The 18,875-nt window shown below is 50.0% G+C and overlaps 1 protein-coding gene across 2 annotated transcripts in view; it reads left to right on the forward strand.

Annotated features, from left to right (window-relative positions):
* Nucleotides 1–17,035, forward strand: part of DOCK1 (dedicator of cytokinesis 1) — a 522,558-nt gene extending 505,523 nt beyond the window's left edge. For both annotated transcript variants that reach the window (XM_012531578.3, XM_033420738.2), the window contains exons 48-52: nt 410–555; nt 4,244–4,442; nt 8,274–8,427; nt 11,792–11,943; nt 15,854–17,035. In XM_012531578.3, coding sequence (XP_012387032.1) covers nt 410–555; nt 4,244–4,442; nt 8,274–8,427; nt 11,792–11,943; nt 15,854–15,949 — 747 coding nt within the window. In that variant the 3' untranslated portion in view covers nt 15,950–17,035. The remainder of the gene's footprint in view (nt 1–409; nt 556–4,243; nt 4,443–8,273; nt 8,428–11,791; nt 11,944–15,853) is intronic.
* Nucleotides 17,036–18,875: the final 1,840 nt, after the last annotated feature.

An 18,875-nucleotide genomic window follows, 5' to 3' on the forward strand; every position in this document is an offset into this window, starting at 1 on the left:
AACAAAGTTCATCTAAAGATCTTGTAAAATTCTTCCACATTCTAGATATTTTTCTACAAGATAAATTTTCTGATCAGTACATTGTACCGTGACTCTGGAACAAGTTGATGCCTTGTGGTCTTGGTAGAGAAAACTGCTTTTTAACTTTTTAAAAAAACAAAGTTCCTCCTGGTATTTTTCACGATATCAAATCAGATTTCAAAAAGCCTCCAAATAATCATCGTTTCTGTCTTCAACTTTGAACAAGCACATGCATTGTTCATGAAAGCGTGGACAGTTTTGACCTAGATTCCGGGCTGCTAAGACCACCTGGTCCGAGGTGTCTGCCCGTGCCAGGCTGGGCGCCTTTTGCCACAGCATCAAACGAGTCTCTCTCTCTGTCTGTTTCTCTCCCCTCTGCCCAACCCAGCCCTCAAGTCTGGACGACAGAAGAGGCAGCCGTCCCCGGTCCATGGTCCGATCCTTCACAATGCCTTCCTCGTCCCGGCCTCTGTCTGTGGCCTCTGTCTCGTCCCTGTCATCAGACAGCACCCCTTCCAGGCCGGGCTCCGACGGGTGAGTCTGGCTCAGCAGCCGGGGGGGTTTAGGAGGGGATTCAAGGAGCCACCCGGGGCCCTGGGTTTGTTTCCTCACACCTGAGAGGATTTCTAAACATCAAAATCCTCCTTGAGATGGAGACCACCCAAGACTTTTACAATCGTGGTGCCGCTAAGACTTGTGGAGTCTTGTGAATCTTTGAGGGGAGATTTCTCGCTCTGGGTACCACTTTGGATGAGGTTGCCATCAAATTGCAGAACCTCCAGGTGAGTGTTCAGTGCTTTTCGGCAAGTCCCGGAAGCGGTGTGATGCGTTCCTTGCCAGCCGCGTGCTTGTACGTTCCATCTCTTGCTCACTTCCGAGGTGTCACGCTAGGGCAGGACTGTCGCACGCAGGCAGGCTTCCTTGGTTGCTGGCAGGGCCACCTTCTTTCTACAAGATCTCTTTGGAGACCCAGTTTTGCCCTTGAGCACCGGATGGCACAAGGCAACTAAGAAGGGATCAAGATGGGTGAACACTTCATTGAGCTCCCACTATGTCTCCTGCAAAGAGAACCTCGTTACTGACATTTTTGTGTGTTTTGTGACTAGCATATATGAAAAGTTTGTTCTGATGATACAGAAAGAAAAAATGTCACATGCAATTTAAACAGCAGAGAAGAACTGCTAATTGGTTTGCTGCCGAGTTTGCACAGTTGTGTGTTTGTCCAAGCCCATCTGGTTTACAATCCATCATCCCATCCTGTCAAACCCACAGGCTCCTGACCCCTGTGACACGCAGACACAGACTTCCAGAGTGCCCCAAGGGACAGCTCCAACCCAAGTGCCCTTTGTTGCCGACGACCAATGTACCCAGTGAAGGATGGCAAACTGCTCCCACGTTTTTTTCCTAACAGTAATTTTTATCAGTGTCTGTTACTTCTAAGGCCAAGTCCACATGGAAAACCTCAATTTAGCGGTATTTAAATCAAGTGTGCTTGTCGCTGAGAGCAAGATCGCTAAAGAAACTTAATTCAGCTTCTCCGCGGGTAAATCCCCAGGCTAGTTATGAAAAGGTTTTTATATTTCCAGGAACGTAGGGGTGAGGACAGAAAGTGATCTAGAGGTTTTAGATGGAGGAGTACTGTCCTGCACGTGTGAATACATGAGTGGGAATCGTTGTCTCCAGCCCTGGAGCCGTATTTGTTTAACCTTGAACTAGAAGGCATCTTTATTAGAGTCCAGAGTTTTGTTCATTCTCGGGGTTGCCACCCTTCACCACCTAAGGGATGTGGAGAAAATGAGGCTTTGGTCTCAAATGGCATCAGTTACGTGCAGAATAAAGTTCGTCCTGTCGGCAGTTGGTTCTCATAATGTGAAAAATGTAAAGCTCAGCCTTTCTCTTGGTTCCTTGTATGTGCGTCTGGATTTCACAGCACAGGTTCTCCCCGGAGCTGTAAGATGTCCACTAATCCTTTGTTTCCCTACATGAATTATCCCAAGTTCTGCCAAACCTAGAATAAAATCCTGAAGATTTTTAAATTTTTGTTTATAGTAGAAGAGATATAATATTTAACACCTAATGGCTGTTGATTTAGTAGTTATTGTGTATCCAACTGCAAAAGTCCAGATGCCCAGAAATGCCGTAATAATCAAAGTCAACACTGGTGTATTTCATTAATCATTTTCAAGTTTTTATTATGCAAAAATTTCAGACATATACGAAGGAGACAAAATAGCATAATGAGGCCCTGTACCAGCCATGAGCCAGCCTCAACAATGATCAACTCCTAGCCCACACTCTCCCTCTTGCATATTATTCCGAAGCAGATCTCAGGCATCATATCATTTCATCCGTAAACATTTCAGTGTGAATTTCTAAAAGGTAAGAATTTACCAAAAACACAATCATACTACCTTTAGCACGTGTAAAAAGTGAACAGTAATTCCATACTATCGTCAGATATTGGTTTTAATTTCCAATTGGGGCATAAATGGCTTTTTTTTTTTTCTTTTTAGTTCATTTGAAACTGATCCAGATAAGAGCCCCACTTTGCAGCTGGGCTGCTGTATCTCTTTAGTTCTCTTTTGATCAATAGATTTCCCCTTCTACTTTTTTCTTTTCATTTCTTTTCCTTGTAATTTATCTGTTGAAAACTGCAGGTTGCTTCTGGTGTCGTCTGGGTTTTGCTTACTGCATCCCCTACAGTGTTACTGACTGTGTTTCTCTGTCTTTCATATATCCTGCAGATTAGTAGTCACATCTAGAGGCTTGTGCACGTTCAGGCATGAGTTGGGGACAGGATGACTTCAATTGGTTCTTCCATTCAGAAGGACATTCGTGTCTCTCTCCCTTGCAGTGATGTTAGCAGCTATTGATAATCAATGCCTACATTCAATACCTGCTGACCATCCAGTTTTTTCTTTTTTTTTTTTTACAAAACGTAGCAGATGTGATTCTTGCTCTGAGCAGTTGGCGTCTTCTATGGATTTGAAATGTGGTTTTGTGAATGACCCATCTAATAAGTGTTGACTTCCATGTTACCTCTCCCATGTTGGGGAGCCAAGGTGCTGGAATGGTCTTATTCAGAGCAGTGGTTTTGTTCTCAATGTCCCGTTCACAAAAAAGTTTGAAAGAAACCACAGCTAGGATGGCAATGTGACAGGCTTTATAGATTTCCTTCTCTTACAATCAGTGTCCCCTTGAAGAAGACACTTCAGTCTCCAGGTGTCCCAGGAAGTCAGGCTTGGAAGGTCTCAGTGAGAACTGGGGGCTCCCAGGGGCAGGCTCGGGACCTGGCCCCTTATCCTGACAGCCCGCGTTACGGGGGTGGGATTTGCCCTCCCACACGGCTCAGGGGCTGCCTGACATTGGGCAGCTCAAGGGCAGGGAGCTTCCGTGAACCCTCTCAGCTGACCACTTTGCTTCTCTTAACCATATGAGAATGATGGGTAGACCAGTTTAAAAAACACATTTATCAGAAATCACAATATAGGCTATTTCTCCTATATGACTGTATGACTCTAGCTTCTTTTAAGAGATCATATCTCTTCTTAAATACCATTTTCATTCCATTTCATTTTGTGAAGGGGGACATCCAGCCCATGGTGCTTAGAGGTTGTGGAGACTCACCAGAAGGTGGCAGAGCTGAGACCCAGAATCTCTGTCTCAAGCTCAGTTCTCAGCTAAAAATCTGAGGGCATCTCCACATCCTTGCAAGCTGGAATTGGCTTGTTTCTCACTGAGCCATCAAAGGGCTGTCAAATGGAAGCCACCTGTGTACCGATACGGACATTTCTTTGCGTTAGCATCTGCCTGTTTCTCCTCATTGCATTCGTGAATATTTCAGTATGACTCTGTCAAAGGTGAGGGCTTCCCTTTTGAAATAGACCCCAAATACCATCCTCCCGTCGTAAATCAACAATAATCCCTGAATATAGTCATCCCATATCCAGTAAGACTTTACATTTCCCTCATCATCCTGTAAGTGTTCTATTTTTTTTCCAATTTGTTTTTATCGAGATTCAAAACTATAACCATTGCAGTCGGCAATATGTATCTTAAGTCTCCCTTGACCTTCCTTTTAAAATCCTTTCTTTCCTTGTAAAATTGGGCATTTCCCAGGGAGCACCTGATTCATTCTGAGTGACTTTACATGGAGCTGCAGGGCGAAAAGCAGTGGCTGTCCTAGTAAGACGTCATTGATTTAAAGAACCGTTTCCTTTAGGTTTGCTCTGGAACCCCTCCTGCCAAAGAAAATGCACTCCCGGTCCCAGGACAAGCTAGACAAGGACGACCCAGATAAAGAGAAGAAGGACAAGAAGAAGGAAAAAAGGAACAGCAAACATCAAGAGATATTTGATAAAGAATTTAAACCCACCGACATTCCCCTGCAGCAATCTGAGGCTGTGATCCTTTCAGAAACGGTAATTTCACAGGGAGCTTTCCCTCGCTCCGCGGTAGCTGCCGGGACCTGTCTATGCTGCACATTTAGCCGAGGGGGCTGTCAATTGGATTTCACTGCATTGGCTATGAAATAGTCATTTGAAAATCGGGGTTCTCTCTCAGCCCTCCCCTTGTATAACTGATGCTGTAGGGCATCCAGAGGCACAGAGGAGAGCTGCATCTCTCCGGAGGATGCTCGTCTTTGCCCCCGTGCTCCATCCGCCATCCCACAGGGGCCCCATCCATCAGCAGGCCCCACATGGTTCTAGGCTCCGCAGCAAAGTTGGACTTGCTTCCATTAGACATCCGGACATCTCTGGAGATGAACAGATTGCTGTTGTTGTCAGAGAGCAGTACTCCGGGCCAGCTAACGCTGTTCCCTTGCCCCTTCCTGACCAGAAATCACTAAGCCACCGTTTCTGCCCGAATGTTATAACCTGCTCAGCTAGCGTCCCAGAGCCCCTTCCCGCTGGGCTGTGGCAGCTGTACACAGGCCCGTGTCATTCTCCCAGCCTCGTGTGCTCCATGCCTAAATCCCTTGGCTGTCTTTCAGAAGGATTTTCAGGGACTTAACGTGTCACGTGCTGGTGAGTTGACATTAAAGATGGATCCCCGGGAATCTCATTCATTCCAGAGTCTGGGGTTGTGTGATGGCAGTGAAACCCAAGCAGCACGTGCTGTCCTCCCAGGGCTGGGCCTGGGGGGGTGGGAGCTGCCTCTGCTCCCAGCAGCGCATAGCAGCGTTTGGAGTCTGGGGGCAAAAATTAGGCACGGACAGCTTCTGGGGTGAGCTGTATTCAGGACGTGCTATTTGTAGACCGGAGACAAAATAAAGAAGAGGCTCTCCGAGGCCATCAGCGTCAAAGGTCAAGTCAGGCTTAGAGCTGCCTCCCTCTCAAAATGGATGGACGTTTGCCTGTACGGTGGCCAAGAACGTGCCTGCCCTGGGCGGGGAGTCCATGACCTGTCCCGGCCGTTACTGAAGGGTTGCTTATCAAAGGGCTCGGGTGGGACCACCGTTTAATAAGACATACTTCACTGCTTGTTTATATCTTGAATACCAGAGGGTATGTTCCATCCAGACCGCACGCCGTGGAGACCAGCAGCCACGTGCCGCTTGGGTGTTAGAGGTGGAAGGGAGACCCCAGAGCCGCAACGCGGTCTTCATGAAGGCAGACACCCTCGCGAGGCCTTTGCACACAGCTCGGACTGCAGCTGGGCTTCGGTGCTTCACTGCAGAGTGCAGGGGCCCAGGGTGCAGGGCCCGGGGCGGGACTGGCCACAGGCTTAGCACTAAGTGCCCAGATGCAGCCTCGCGCAGTGGGATCCAGAGGTTTCTGACGAACCCGCCCCCGCCCCCTGTGCTCTGTCCGCTCTTCTGGAAAGTTGGGAGACCAGCGACCCCGCTGGGACTGGCTGGCACCCCCCTCTCTCTAGAGTCCAGACACCATCACTGGGTGGGGGAACGAACAGCAACATTTTTTGAATATTTACTAAGTGCAGAGCCTGTGCAAGTCTTCCGTACATTTTCATTTAAGCTCCACTTTAAGATGTTAAAACTGAGGGCCTCAGAGAATTTGGGCCACGTGGCAGAGTTGAACAGAATTAAGTTGCGTGCAGAGAAGGGAAAGGACGTGCCAGGCTCAGCCATCATCACGGTATAAGCCTGTCCCTCCCCACGTGGCCCTGCTTTCCCGCGAGGATGCTAGTGAAGATGGGCTGAGTTCCGGCACAAAGTGCACCCCGCCCCCCGTGGCTGGCCTGGGGTACCCTCAGCCAATGCACAAGAATCCACCAAGGTCAGAGCACAGAACCTTGACCCCGCTGGCAGCCTCTGAGGAGTCTCAGAATAACCACCGCTGTAGCTTCAGGGGCCTCCTGACTTCTTGCTGGAGGCAGATTGGCTATTCTTGTCCAGCCCCGGTAGCAGTCTGTCCTCCGGGTTACAGCTGCTGGCAAGGTCTGTGAGTCCAGTTAGGCACCTGGAGTTTCCTATTCAAGCCTCCGTGTGCCTGTAACCAGCCAGGTGCTGCGGGACAGAGCAGGTGGGCTGGTGGGGTCCGTGAGAGGCAGGGTTACTGAGTGGCGGCAGTAGCCCCATTCCCTGGGGCGGCGCTGGGCTTGCACTGCTCTGTGCGTCCACCTGGCCTCCTCATGCTTCTGCAGAGGTTTTCTCTGTTCCCTCCACGGGGCTGGATTCGGCTTCCTGCCTGAATTTGCATCATCGACAATTTCATGACCTCTAGCTAAGCCTCTCAGAGTCTGCCTGGAGCAGGAGGGGCAGCCTCCACGTGCGGTTTGCATCTCACCAGTAAAATGTCCTCTGCTCCCCGAATTGTCAGAATGTGCACTTATGGGATGGGGTGGGAAGGATGGGAGGGGCACCTACGCAATCCCTGAATCCCCGTCTCCAGTCCCTATACACACGCACCCGAGGAGGAGCCCGAGCTCAGCAGGCTGTCCCAGACCTCCCGCAGCAGTTGAGCTGCAGGGAACTCATCGGTTTCTGCAGATGAGGGATGACACCTGGTCTCCGGTATCTCCTTCGTTGGCGTAGTATAGTTCTGGAGGTCGGCTTGTTGGCCAGTGTCCCCTCAGTCCCCCGTTTACCAAAGGGCTTAAGCCTTCCTCCCCTCCTTCCAGCCTCAGTAGCCCCCGGGGAGGCCCTGCCTTTGCAGACCGCTGAGAGGCACATGCTGCCGCCCACCGGCTCTGCAGCTGACCCTCACCAGCAGGCCCAGGAATGAAGCCCCCGGAACCAGGCCCAAAGCCCTGCCCTCCCGCCCTGCCTGTCCCAGAGCAGAAATCTTGATTCCTCCTTCTCAGCTGGGTTAATAACTTTGCTAATGACTCCTACCTTGGGAGTATTTTGAACCGCTTGTGTTCCCCCAGGCCTAATGATCTGAGAGCCGGTTGTAAGAAATAGATAAATAAAACACCCCGATGTTACAGTTGCAGGAAAAGGCTTAGGTGGGAAAAGTCAAGTGCATCCGAAAGTCAGAGATGGGGAGGATAAATGCAATGAAAAGTGGAAAGAATTCCTACTCAGTAATAGCGTAGCATGAGAGAAGAACCAGGAGATGGATAAAAAAAATCCTTCGGCAAGTTTCTAGATTTTCACGTACCTGCCAAGAAAGACCAAGAAATTAGGTGCCTGAGGCGTTCCGGTCACTGAGCTGGTCGTTGAGTCCACTCGTGACCCTTTGGAGCTCTCCTTGTGTGCTCTCACCCCCACTGAATGGCCCACATTACACTTACGTCCAGGAAACCTGTGATGTGACATCAGCCCCAGAGTGGGTAAGGAGATTATTGTGAAGCCTGTATCAGTTTGCCAGGGCTGCCGTAACAAAGTACCACAGGCTGGGCAGCTGGAACGACAGAGATTGATCGTCTCACGGTCTGGAGGCTGGACGTCCAAGATCAAGGTGTCAGCCAGGCTGGTTCCCTCTGAGGCTGTGGGGCATCTGCTCCCGGCCTCTTCCCCGGCGTCTGGCGGTCGACCAGCAGTCTTTGGCCTCACTTGGCTTGTGCAAGCATCACCCTGACCTCTGCCCTCGTGTTCGCGTGGCGCTGTCCCTGTGTGCACGGGTCAGGGTCCAAATTTCCCCCTTTTGTAAGGACGCCGGTCATACTGGGTTAGGAGCCACTGGAACGACCTCATCTTAACTGGACCATCTGCAGAGACCCTATTTCCAGATAAGGCCATATTCGCAGGTGCTGAGGGATTAGCGCTTCAACATAGGGATTTTTGCAGTGAGACAACTCAGCCCATGACGGCTCCTAACTATGCTCTTTCCGTCCCTCTGATGTAGATAAGTCCCCTGCGGCCCCAGAGACCGAAGAGCCAGGTGATCAACGTCATGGGCAGTGAAAGGCGCTTCTCGGTGTCACCGTCCTCCCCGTCCTCCCAGCACACGCCTCCTCCGGTCACACCGAGGGCCAAGCTCAGCTTCAGCCTGCAGTCCAGTAAGTGGGACACTGTCCACGTTTGAATTCCTGACGCTGCTCTGTGACCTCCCCCTTGATCAAAGTCTCTAAAGTTAGACCCACCCTCTCTGTCCAGCAGATGGTGAGAGTTTTGACAAGCACCTGACTTCCTGGGAATGTCCCCTGGGACCAAAGCAAATCAGGCCAAAGCCCAGTCCTGGGCTCCTGCGCTCCCTGGGAGGAAAGCATGGGGCCCGTTCAGATATGCAGACCTCCTGTGTGCTGGGGGTAACTCGAGACGCATGTGGAATGTCCTCCATTTCGTGTCACCAGATAATGCAGCCCATGGGGGCGGGGTGGGGGAGTTGTGAGCCTTTTTGCGTCCAGGAGGAATGGGAAGGAAAGAAGCCCTGCCAGGCTGTGCTGAGGGGCTAAGGGTAGAACTTACTTTCCAGTTTTGCCCGATTTCTAGGGCCGCTCGATATATCGCCACAGACTTGGTGGCCTAAAGGATCAGAAAGTTACTCTCTCACAGTCTGGAGGCCCGAAGTCTGAAGCCGAGGTATCAACAGCCTTGCTGCCGTGTAGAGTCTCAGAGGGAGAATCTGCCCGTGCCTCTTCCGGCTTCTGGTGGATTCCGGCAGTCCTTGGCGTTCCTTGGCTTGTCAACGCATCACTCCAGTCCCTCCCTTCTCTTCCCAGGCCTTGTTCTCCGTGTTTCTGTGCTCTGTCCTCTTCGTACAGGAGACTGGAGGTTGGGTTTAGGGCCCATCGTAAATCCAGGATGATCTCCTCTTGAGATCCTTAACTAATACATCTGTAAAGACACTATTTCCAAAGAAGGTCATATTCTGAGGTTCCGGGTGGGTGTGAATTGTGGACAGATGCTGTGGAACCCACTGCAAGTGGTACCCGGCTTTTCACCACTCAAATCAGGCCGGCCAGAGAGGCAGCATCCTGGCAGGAAGAAAGTGGCAGGGAGTGAGGGCAGCAGCAGAACGAGGGCAGCCGGAGAAAGAGGATATGGGGGGACTTCCCTGGTGGTCCAGTGGTTAAGATTTCACCTTCCAGTTCAGGGGGTGCGGGTTCCATCCCTGGTTGGGGAGCTAAGATCCCACATGCCTCGTGACCAAAAAAACAAAACACATTTAAAAAAGAAGCAAGGGCTTCCCTGGTGGCGCAGTGGTTGAGAGTCTGCCTGCCGATGCAGGGGACACGGGTTCGTGCCCCGGTCCGGGAAGATCCCACATGCCACGGAGCGGCTGGGCCCGTGAGCCATGGCCGCTGAGCCTGCGCGTCCGGAGCCTGTGCTTCTCAGCGGGAGAGGCCACAGCGGTGAGAGGCACGCGTACCGCAAAAAAGAAAAAAAAGGAGAAGCAATATTGAAACAAATTCAACAAAGACTTTAAAAATGGTCCACATCAAAAAAATCTTTTAAAAAAAAAGCGGGGGGACGGGGAGTACCAGCCTAAGGAGTGGCTTGTGCAGGGCAGCAAACAGTTGTCCTCAACATCTGGTTTCTTCTTGCTGAAAGGGGAGTAGCAGAATCTGGAGGTGGTCCATCTGGTCAGGAGTCAGGGCGGCCACAGTAATGAGCCTGAGAGAGCCACGAGTTTCTGGGCTCTGGAAGGGAGATGGTCTCCTGGTATGTCCTAGTTTCACATCCTTGCACTATAACCAGTGATCTTCTTCAAAAATATTTTAATTTTTTTTATAAATAGCTAAAAACAGGCACCATTGCAGCTGCTGTGGAGACCGCTTTAGGGGTTCCTTGAAATTAAACATAGAATCACCATAACCCCCAGCAAGCCCACTCCTAGATGTTTACCCCAGAGAATTGGACACAAGGACTCAAGCAAATTCTTGCACGTGAATGTTCATAGCTGCGTCATTCACAACAGCCAACGGGGGGAAACAGCCCAAGGGTCCATCAGTTGATGAACAGTTAAACTGAAATGTACATCTGGAGAAATCCCCATGCAGTAGAATATGATTCAGCCGTTACAAAGCAAGTTCTGGTACGTGCTGCAACGTGGATGAACTGGAGAACGCTAAGTGACATAAGCCAGGACAGAAATACGATTCCAGTTACATGAAATAGCTGAAATAATCAAGTTCATGCAGACAGAAAGTCGATTCGAGGTTATCAGGGGTTGGGGGGAGAGCGGAGGGGGAATTACCACTTTCAGGGTAGAGCCTTTGTGTTTGGGGTGATACAATTGATAGTGGTGATGGTTGTGCAACAGTGTGAAGGTGGTCGATGCCACTGATTTGTACACTTAAAAATGGTTAAAATGGTAACTTTTAAATAAATACCGTAAGAAAAACAACCAGTCACGAGGGCAGTCATTCAATCAGAGACCACCTTCTTGCCCCTGGATTCAACTGCGAGACTTCCTCATAAATTGACACAACTCTTCCTAGGAAGCACTTTCCTAGGGAAGGGTTTTTCGTCAGATGCATCATCGGGGAAAACTTTAAAAGAGACCCAACAGCAAAAATGTCAGTTTTTCTCTCTTTAACATAAGTGACACATTATTTCTAAGAGTCTCAACAAAGGCTGAGAAAGTATATTGCCTTAATGATCACTCCTCTGTCTGAAAGCAGCTCCTTTTTGCTTTGCTTTTAAAAACGGTACTTCCCCTCCGCTTACTTAAAGCACCCGCCGCAGAGGCTGCTCCTGCTAATAACTGCGTTTCGTACAATTGGCTTTTCCTGGTGTGAGGGTTTTGAAAGGCAGGTGGCTGCTTGGGAGCTGTGTTATTAGACTTGGCTTTAGTGAAGCTCCCCGGCTCATAACTGCAGGACGCCTGGTGCAGCGTCCCGGCTGGGCTCTGAAAACTGCAGGCGTAGACAGTCCTTGTGACCCCAAGCTGTGTAGATGCCACCAGGGCAGAGGGGCCTAGGAGGGATCAGAATGGTCCCAGGTTGGGAATTCCCTGGCGGTCCAGTGGTTGGGACTCTGTGCTTTCACTGCTGAGGGTCCGGGTTCGGTCCCTGGTCGGGGAACTAGGATACTGCAGGCCTCAAGGTGCAGCATGCAGAAATAAATCAATAAATAGATAGGTAAATAGTAAGTACATAAATAAACAGTAAATAAAATAAATAAGGGTCCCAGGTCGACACGGCTGTTTTTCCAGTGGTCTGATCTGTCCTTTAAGCTCAGGTTTTAGGCATCTCGTGATAGTTGGTATTCTCTTTCTAGAGCATGCCCTTCGGAGGCAATGCCACCCCTGGCCTCCTCTGCCCATCTCTGCTATCTTCTGTGCCCTGTTGACAAGCATTTCTGGGAGGAGAAGGGGTTCCCGCTTCCCTGCCACTCCTGAGAGAGCACAGAGCAGCTGTGTGTGCGTCCACGCCTGCTGGGGATGTGGGTTTGACTCTGATCCACCCTGTTTCCCAGGTTTGGAGCTGAATGGCATGACTGGACTGGACGCGGCTGAGGTTCCGCCCCCTCTGCCTCTTAAAGGCACCAGCGCAGACTATGGGGCCTTGACCGAGAACCTGGACCTGACAGGCCTGCCGAGCCCCCCGCCCCCTCCTCCTCAGCAGAGGGTAAGTCAGGACTCGGGGAGTGGGTGGCTCACATCCTTCTCCGCACCAGGTACAAACCCCTCCTTCCTCGTGTTAGCGTGTTGACTCTGGGCAAGCCGAGATGTGATTCCGAGCAGAGGTCACAGTGGTTGGAACGCCGGCGCGTGTGGTCTGTCATTCTGTGTCCTCGCTGCAGGGACGCACTTTCCCATGGGGTCCTCAGGACAAGGCAAAGGGGGAAGAACTCCAGCCAGTGGATCGAAGGGCCACTCTCGTGACCTTGGAGGTCACTGCACTTCTTAGGAAAGTGTGGTGTTGAGAAGTAGCTTTTGTATGAAGAGGTTTGTCTGACTTTTTAAGAAGCTGGCCAATGCCACACATGGTCGGGGGCCGGTGCTCCTGGACACCAGCCTCGCCCTTGAGAAGCCCAGGTCCCGGCAGTTCCTCCAGGCAGCCGCCCTCGCACCGGCCACTCCCGGGTGGGGACAGGCACTTGCTGCACAGAGAATCTGCAAAGGAGAAGCAAGGTTGGGCAAACTCTGTTCCCCCAGGCCACCCATCCCTAGCCACACCTCTAGCCCTGAAACCTACCCCACCCCGTTTAGATTCGGGGTGCTGGCTGCCACAAGCATGGTCTGCCAACTCGAACCCTCGTCAACACTGGTGCCCAGGCTAGTCCCCCCTCGCAGACCGTCATTAATCGTGTCTGATGTGCTCACTGCTCTGGCCTCTGGGCCTGCCTACTTATGCAAACGTCAGCTAAAAGCCTGACAAAAACACCTAAACCCATGCCTCTGTTACCGGCTCACGGCTCTAGAAACATTCTTTTGAGATCCCCCCGCATTCTCTCCTGCTTCTTAAGGCTGCTGTCACACAGGCCTCTCCTTTGTTCACTGGCCCGGCTGCGTGCAGAGGTCCGCGTGCCCACGTGAAATGACCCAGCAGCGCCGGGTGATCGCATCCAGGTTCATCCTCCCCCAGCCACGCTATTCACAGCCTAATGAAATTAAAGCCATGCAGGCTGAGGAGTAGAATATCCCCGATCACACGTGCAGCTGGTCAGCCTCTATAACGTAATTATACGGCAACAGAACTCCTGTAGAAGAACATGGAAGACATGAGGTAGTCATGTGGCCACGATTCTTTTCATAACAGCAAGCTGTGTTTTTTCCCTTCTAAAACAATATAAATCCTGCATTCTTTCTTCTTTCTTTCTTTCTTTTTTTTTAATGGAGACTTTTTCACTGAGCTTTCTGCAAGTTTATTATCTTCTTGTGAGAGGAGCGGAAGAAAGACAGGATTTATTGACAGTATATTTATTCGATTATTCCTCTTGGGCAAGAAAACCAGACAAGCGGTGGGGCTTCCTCTTTGGTGCTGAAGGGGTGGTTCGTGCTTCCAAGGCTGCAGTGCCTTTCGGGTCAGCCCTCTGTCCCTCGAGATTCCATGATGGGGGACCGGCCGGAGAAGGGACCCGGTGCCCCATGATGGCTTTTTAGGAAGCTGGAACAGTTTGTAGCAACTAAGGAAATGTAAATCTGACCCTTCCCGCGATTTTCACGACAGGTTAGAATAAAAAGAGACGCAGGGAGTTGAGAGAGATCGTTGATTGGTTGGGGTGTTGTTTTCCTAACAGCGTAGTTAACCAATTCCATCTTGATTTTCATATCTTTATTTTATCGGAAGAGCAAGAATGTCCCCCAGGTCTCCCTACACTGAAAATTCTGAACTTGGAAGTGTGAAGCAAGTCCATTTTTGTTACAAATCAATTCAGGGGCAACATTTGATGGTCTCAGTTTCTGGGACACATCCTCTGAGTTACTGCTGCCACTGCTGTTGGAGGAAGGACAGACATGCACAAGCTTCGGCTCCATTTATAAAGGGGTGTGAGTTCCATGAGATTAATTACCCAAGTCGCCTTGCTGCCGGTGTCTTGTTTGACGTACCTGCAGTGTGAGTACCCCTTCAGGAGGCATGCCTGTGGGTTAGGGTGTCATCTCTGGAAGCAGCTGGGTTTCCAGGGGTGCCTCCCTTGCAGGCCCCAAGAGCTGTTGTGGGATAATGATCGGTTCGCCCTCCATGGGGGCTGATACATGTCCTCCTGTCACTCTCATTGACCAGCCTCGGGCTTGTAGTCAACTCTCTTTCTAGTTGTTGCCACTTTAAGCTGTCATTTCTTTCAAAATGCCTGTTACGACCAGTAGTCCGAGCTCTCAAGCCGCTCAGGTGGTGATGAGCCCACCATGCACGTCTCTGGCACAGAGGGCAGTTGCGACTGTGGCCTGGCCCCGCGCCGCGCACACCGGCCCACACTGTTTACTTCCATGTGTCAACAAGCAAACGCCTCATCAGAGCCACAAATCGGTATTTCTTCTGACCGTTCTTACCAACTTAAAAAGATTTACAAGTCTGTTCTTTTACTTGCCTGGTTACAGTGTCTGAATATCATTACATCAGTTCTGTGTTTCCACATTGATCTCTTCTCTCTCTTAAGCCCTAGATCACTTTAGTGTTTGTGTGTCTCAGAATCAGGAGGAAATTTGGGCAATGAGTTAAGACACGGCTTCGTCACTGTTCTGTCCTTGAAACTTCTTTTCTCACGTTGAGCTAAATGTGAACCTCCCCTGAGAGGCTGTTAACAAGCACTCCCAGCCTTAGCTAGAGGCCAGTGCTTTGTGATCTTTTTCTGGTTTGTTCTACCTGTGGCATGTGCCCACTTATCCTGGTCTGTTTATTTGTTCCTCTGCTCATTCATTCACTCATTCGTTCATTTGTTCACTCATTTCTTTATTCCTGTGGTCAACACACGTTGACCTCTGGTGCGTGTCACGTGCCCACCAAGAGCAAGGCCACCAACTGCCCCCATCATTCACACCCTGACAGGTACATTCCGTTTCTCTTATTGCCATTACGGTTATAAATCCATTTTTTTTGCGGTACGCGGGCCTCTCACCGTTGGGGCCTCTCCCGTTGCGGAGCACAGGCTCCGGACGCGCAGGCTCAGCGGCCATGGCTCACGGGCCCAGCCGCTCCGCGGCATGTGGGATCTTCCCGGACCAGGGCACGAACCCGTGTCCCCTGCATCGGCAGGCGGACTCCCAACCACTGCGCCACCAGGGAAGCCCGTAAATCCATTCTTGAGAACCTAAGGCCAACTGTGGCCCATAAGCCACGTCCAGCCCGCCGCCTGTCTTTGTAAATAAACTTTTATTAGAGCACAACTGCACCCGTTTCTTGATAAACTGTGCTCCCCTCATGAAGAATTTAAACACCCCCCTAGACTTGTTCATCCTCCTCTGTTTACAGTTCGGGAAGCGACTGTGGATGAGAAACTACCTTGTCAACGGGTCACCTGGATGGTGGTCGCAGATGCCACCATGGCCCACCTGCTGACCCTCTCTCATGTGGTCTTGCCATTTCTGAGAGCAAAGCAGGCCTCGCAGCCACCCACCCATGGAGAGCATCTCCAAGGACTTTGTCCCTGAACCATTTCGGGGCATCTTCAGGGGTCATGAGGAGGGGCCTCTGGGTGGTCCTCACCCCGGGAGGCTCAGCTGTGACATGGCCACAGGCTGCCTGGCTGGCCCTGGGTCCTGCTTTGCCCACATTCACTTGTCCTTAACCATTTCAGCTGCCCACTTCTGAACCCGGTCCATTTCCAGGGGCCCTTAGGTCAACAGCACGTGGATTTAAAACCACCACCCAAAGAGCAGCGGTTACGCGTCTCAGGGACTGGTCAGACGTGTGACGTACTACGTGTGAAACAGTGGCCAGGGCCACAGCCACGCGGTCCTGAGCGTGGCCGACCTGCCTGCCCCGAGTCACGAGGAGAGGGCAGTTCCCGCCCAGGGCTGCAGTTCGACTTTCCCTCACCGCGCCCCCCCTGCCGGCTCAGACCCCCCTGGAGTCTCCCCCGTTTTCTGTCTTCCAGCATCTCCCCCCTCCGCTGCCCAGCAAGACCCCGCCACCGCCGCCTCCCAAGACGACGCGCAAGCAGACCTCAGTGGACTCCGGGATCGTGCAGTGAATGCGCAGCGCCCGCCAGAGAGCCAGCTGGTATCCTTCCTCTCCCTCCGCATCTTCTCCCACGTCTGGCGTTTACCTCATTGGGCCTGTGATGTCTGATGTTTAGTGCAATTGCTTTTCCTTAACAGGAGTTCGTCTCCAGCCACTGAGTGAGAGGGCTTTAGCACTGGGGAGCGAGGTGGATACGGGCCTGGGACGTGCTTTTATGTTTATCAAAGTCGGAGGCTTCTGAGTGTGTCCGTCTTGAGAGAGCCTAAGTCTTGCCCAGAAGTCCTTTCTTTTTGTGCCAAATGACACATTAGCAGAGAGGCCGGCTGACCTGAGTGGAGCACAGTAAGAGAGCTTAGGCCTTCACTGCAGAACTGTGTAATAACAGCTTAGGAACCCTCATCTCTCGAGGCCAAACCCCGGCTGACTCTTGCAGGATGTTTTCTCAGACCCTCCTGGCTGCACCTGGTGGTGTGACTTTTTGTTGGTTGAGTGTCCCTTCAACTTACATCAGGCAACTAAGGTCAGCCCTTTCAGGGAAGTCCCTGATTTCCTTTGGTATAATTTAAAATAGGATATTTCTCCGCTACTGAACAGTTACTAATTTATGGAGTGGAGACACCATTTAAAATACTGGGATCAAGTGGAAAAATAAATGAGTATAGGCAGATCAGTTTTCTCTTTCGAAAAACAATACGTAGACCACAGGAGATGGTTTTAACTGGGTGAATTCTTCTTGTGCTCATTCTGTACAGAAGTTTGTATATATGAGGGTCTTTAGAACTTGTGTTAATTTTTGTGGTCCTTCTGTTTATTGTAATACGTGTCCGCAAATGGTTCCCAATATGTGTTCTTAACGTTTAACTGAGGGAAGTGTAAAAAAAACCCAGATTAAGTTTTCTTGGTTTTTTTCCCCAAAGCTCAAGTCCTAAAAATCATTGTGGAGGATGATTTAAAAAAAAAAAAAAAACTAACTTAGTATAACGTAATATTTTTATTCTACCATCTATATTTTTTTATTCACTATAATCATGATATTCTTCTAGTAGGCTCGAAAGTTAATCCGTGACAAGGAAAAATAAAATGTCATTTAAAACGACTCGCAGTGTCTGACATACTATGTTTTTATCCCTTGATGTAAAATCTAAAAGCCGCTGTTTTCCATTTTGCTTTCTTAAAGAGCTTTGTGATGCCTGTTTATCTGTATGTACATCCTCCTCAAACGCCGGTCTTAATCATCTGTGTTTAATTGTCTCTGACTTGGAGGCCAGGTAGACAGCACCCACACGCCTCTGCGTGCGTCTCTTCGCGTCCTTACAGACAGAGCAGACCTGAGCCCAGCGAAGGCTGGGGCTCTCTCCCCTCAGCCCAACCCCGGGGCCCTCTGGCTGCACTTTACTTACGTCCCCTTTTAGCCTTTTCAGCTGCTAATTTGAGAGAGGGCTTTGTTCACTGGGGTGTGTCATTGCACTTGAGAGGCACCAGACTTCCCAGCTTTCTCTGAATCTTAGGTGGCAAGAAACAAAGAAGGCGCTGGGGTCCTGCTTTCCATCCAAATGTGTCCCTGGTTAAACACAAGGGTGTGACTCTGCCCCTTCTAACCAGGCCTCGAAGGAGGCTGCTGCGGAATCCCCAGGAGGCTTGGGGGATCCTTCGCTGGCTCCATGGCTGGTCCCCAGTTTATCCGAACTTGTAAATATCCAGTTCCCCCCACCCCGCAGGGAATTTTAGACACACGTGAATATGGAATGTTTTTCTTCTTGAATTTTTACTCTTTGACCAACATGAATATTCATGCTCCATTGAGTACGTCAGAAACCAGATATTATCCACCATCCTAAGATAATTGCAGGGGCACACCCACCTGGGAGGGGCCAGCCTCTGGCCGCGGGTGATATTTGGAGAGTCAGTATTTCACTTCTCGCGGAAGCTCTAGCCGAAATTTATAAAAATAGTTCCTGGCCCTATGGCAACGGTTGTTTTTATTCTAGAACAGCATCTGGGTTCTAGTTCTCGCCCTGCACCGCCACATCCGCCAGGAAGTCTCACGGGATGATCTCTGGACTGCACACTCCGTCCGGGTCCCCCCCGCCCCCTGCTCCCCACACCATGTCCCCATCTCCCCAGCCGCCGGAAATTCCACGCTGGCCTCCAGAGCTGCCAGGTACGTGGCAAACACAACAGTTAGGAAGGGAAAAGTGGACACTTTTTACAGGTGTTACAGAAATCTCCTAATATAAATATGAAAGTATATTTACAAAAAGTGAACTTCTCAAGCTAGGCAGACACAATTTTTTTTTTTTTTTTTTACCTTTTAAATCAACATGGGCTACAAAACTATAGTCAAGGGGAAACTGACCTCTGTGTCATCAAGTGTCTTCTGGAGACATTCCTTCTAGAAGGAGGTTCGAGAGGACAGCTTACCTCTCTAGCTGCACTAATGTATTCCTTTTACTCAGAAACAGTGTTTCTCAACCTTTTTTCATAATTGCGTCCCAGGGGTCTTTTTAGACATTTTTTTTTCTAATCATTCTCTCAAGAAGTTTTAACAGTAGGGATATACCATACATCTATTTACATACTTTATGACTGTCTCTGCTTTTTACATTGACAAAGTAAGATTATTGTTTTGTTCCCCAAGAACCAATTTTCATCACCTTCGGGTGATATTGCCTCGTTGAGAATACTTGCTTTAAAACAGGAATGGTGAGGGTCTTATTGTCTATTTTTGCTTTGATGGCCAGGAAGCTCAAAGCCAAATTTAGCTCTCACGCATTCAGTTAAATTTGGTTTTATTCTTTCGTCTTTCACAATACTTCCTCGTGTATTACAAATCCATCTTTAACTATTCAGTTTAACATGTGCTTTCCCCAAATCTTTATTAAAAGAAGATAGTATATAAACTATGTCTTATAAGTGTAAAAATTTTTTCTTATTGA

The sequence above is a fragment of the Orcinus orca genome, chromosome 14 (genome assembly GCF_937001465.1).
Source record: "Orcinus orca chromosome 14, mOrcOrc1.1, whole genome shotgun sequence".
In the NCBI taxonomy this organism is placed as follows: Eukaryota; Metazoa; Chordata; class Mammalia; order Artiodactyla; family Delphinidae; genus Orcinus; species Orcinus orca.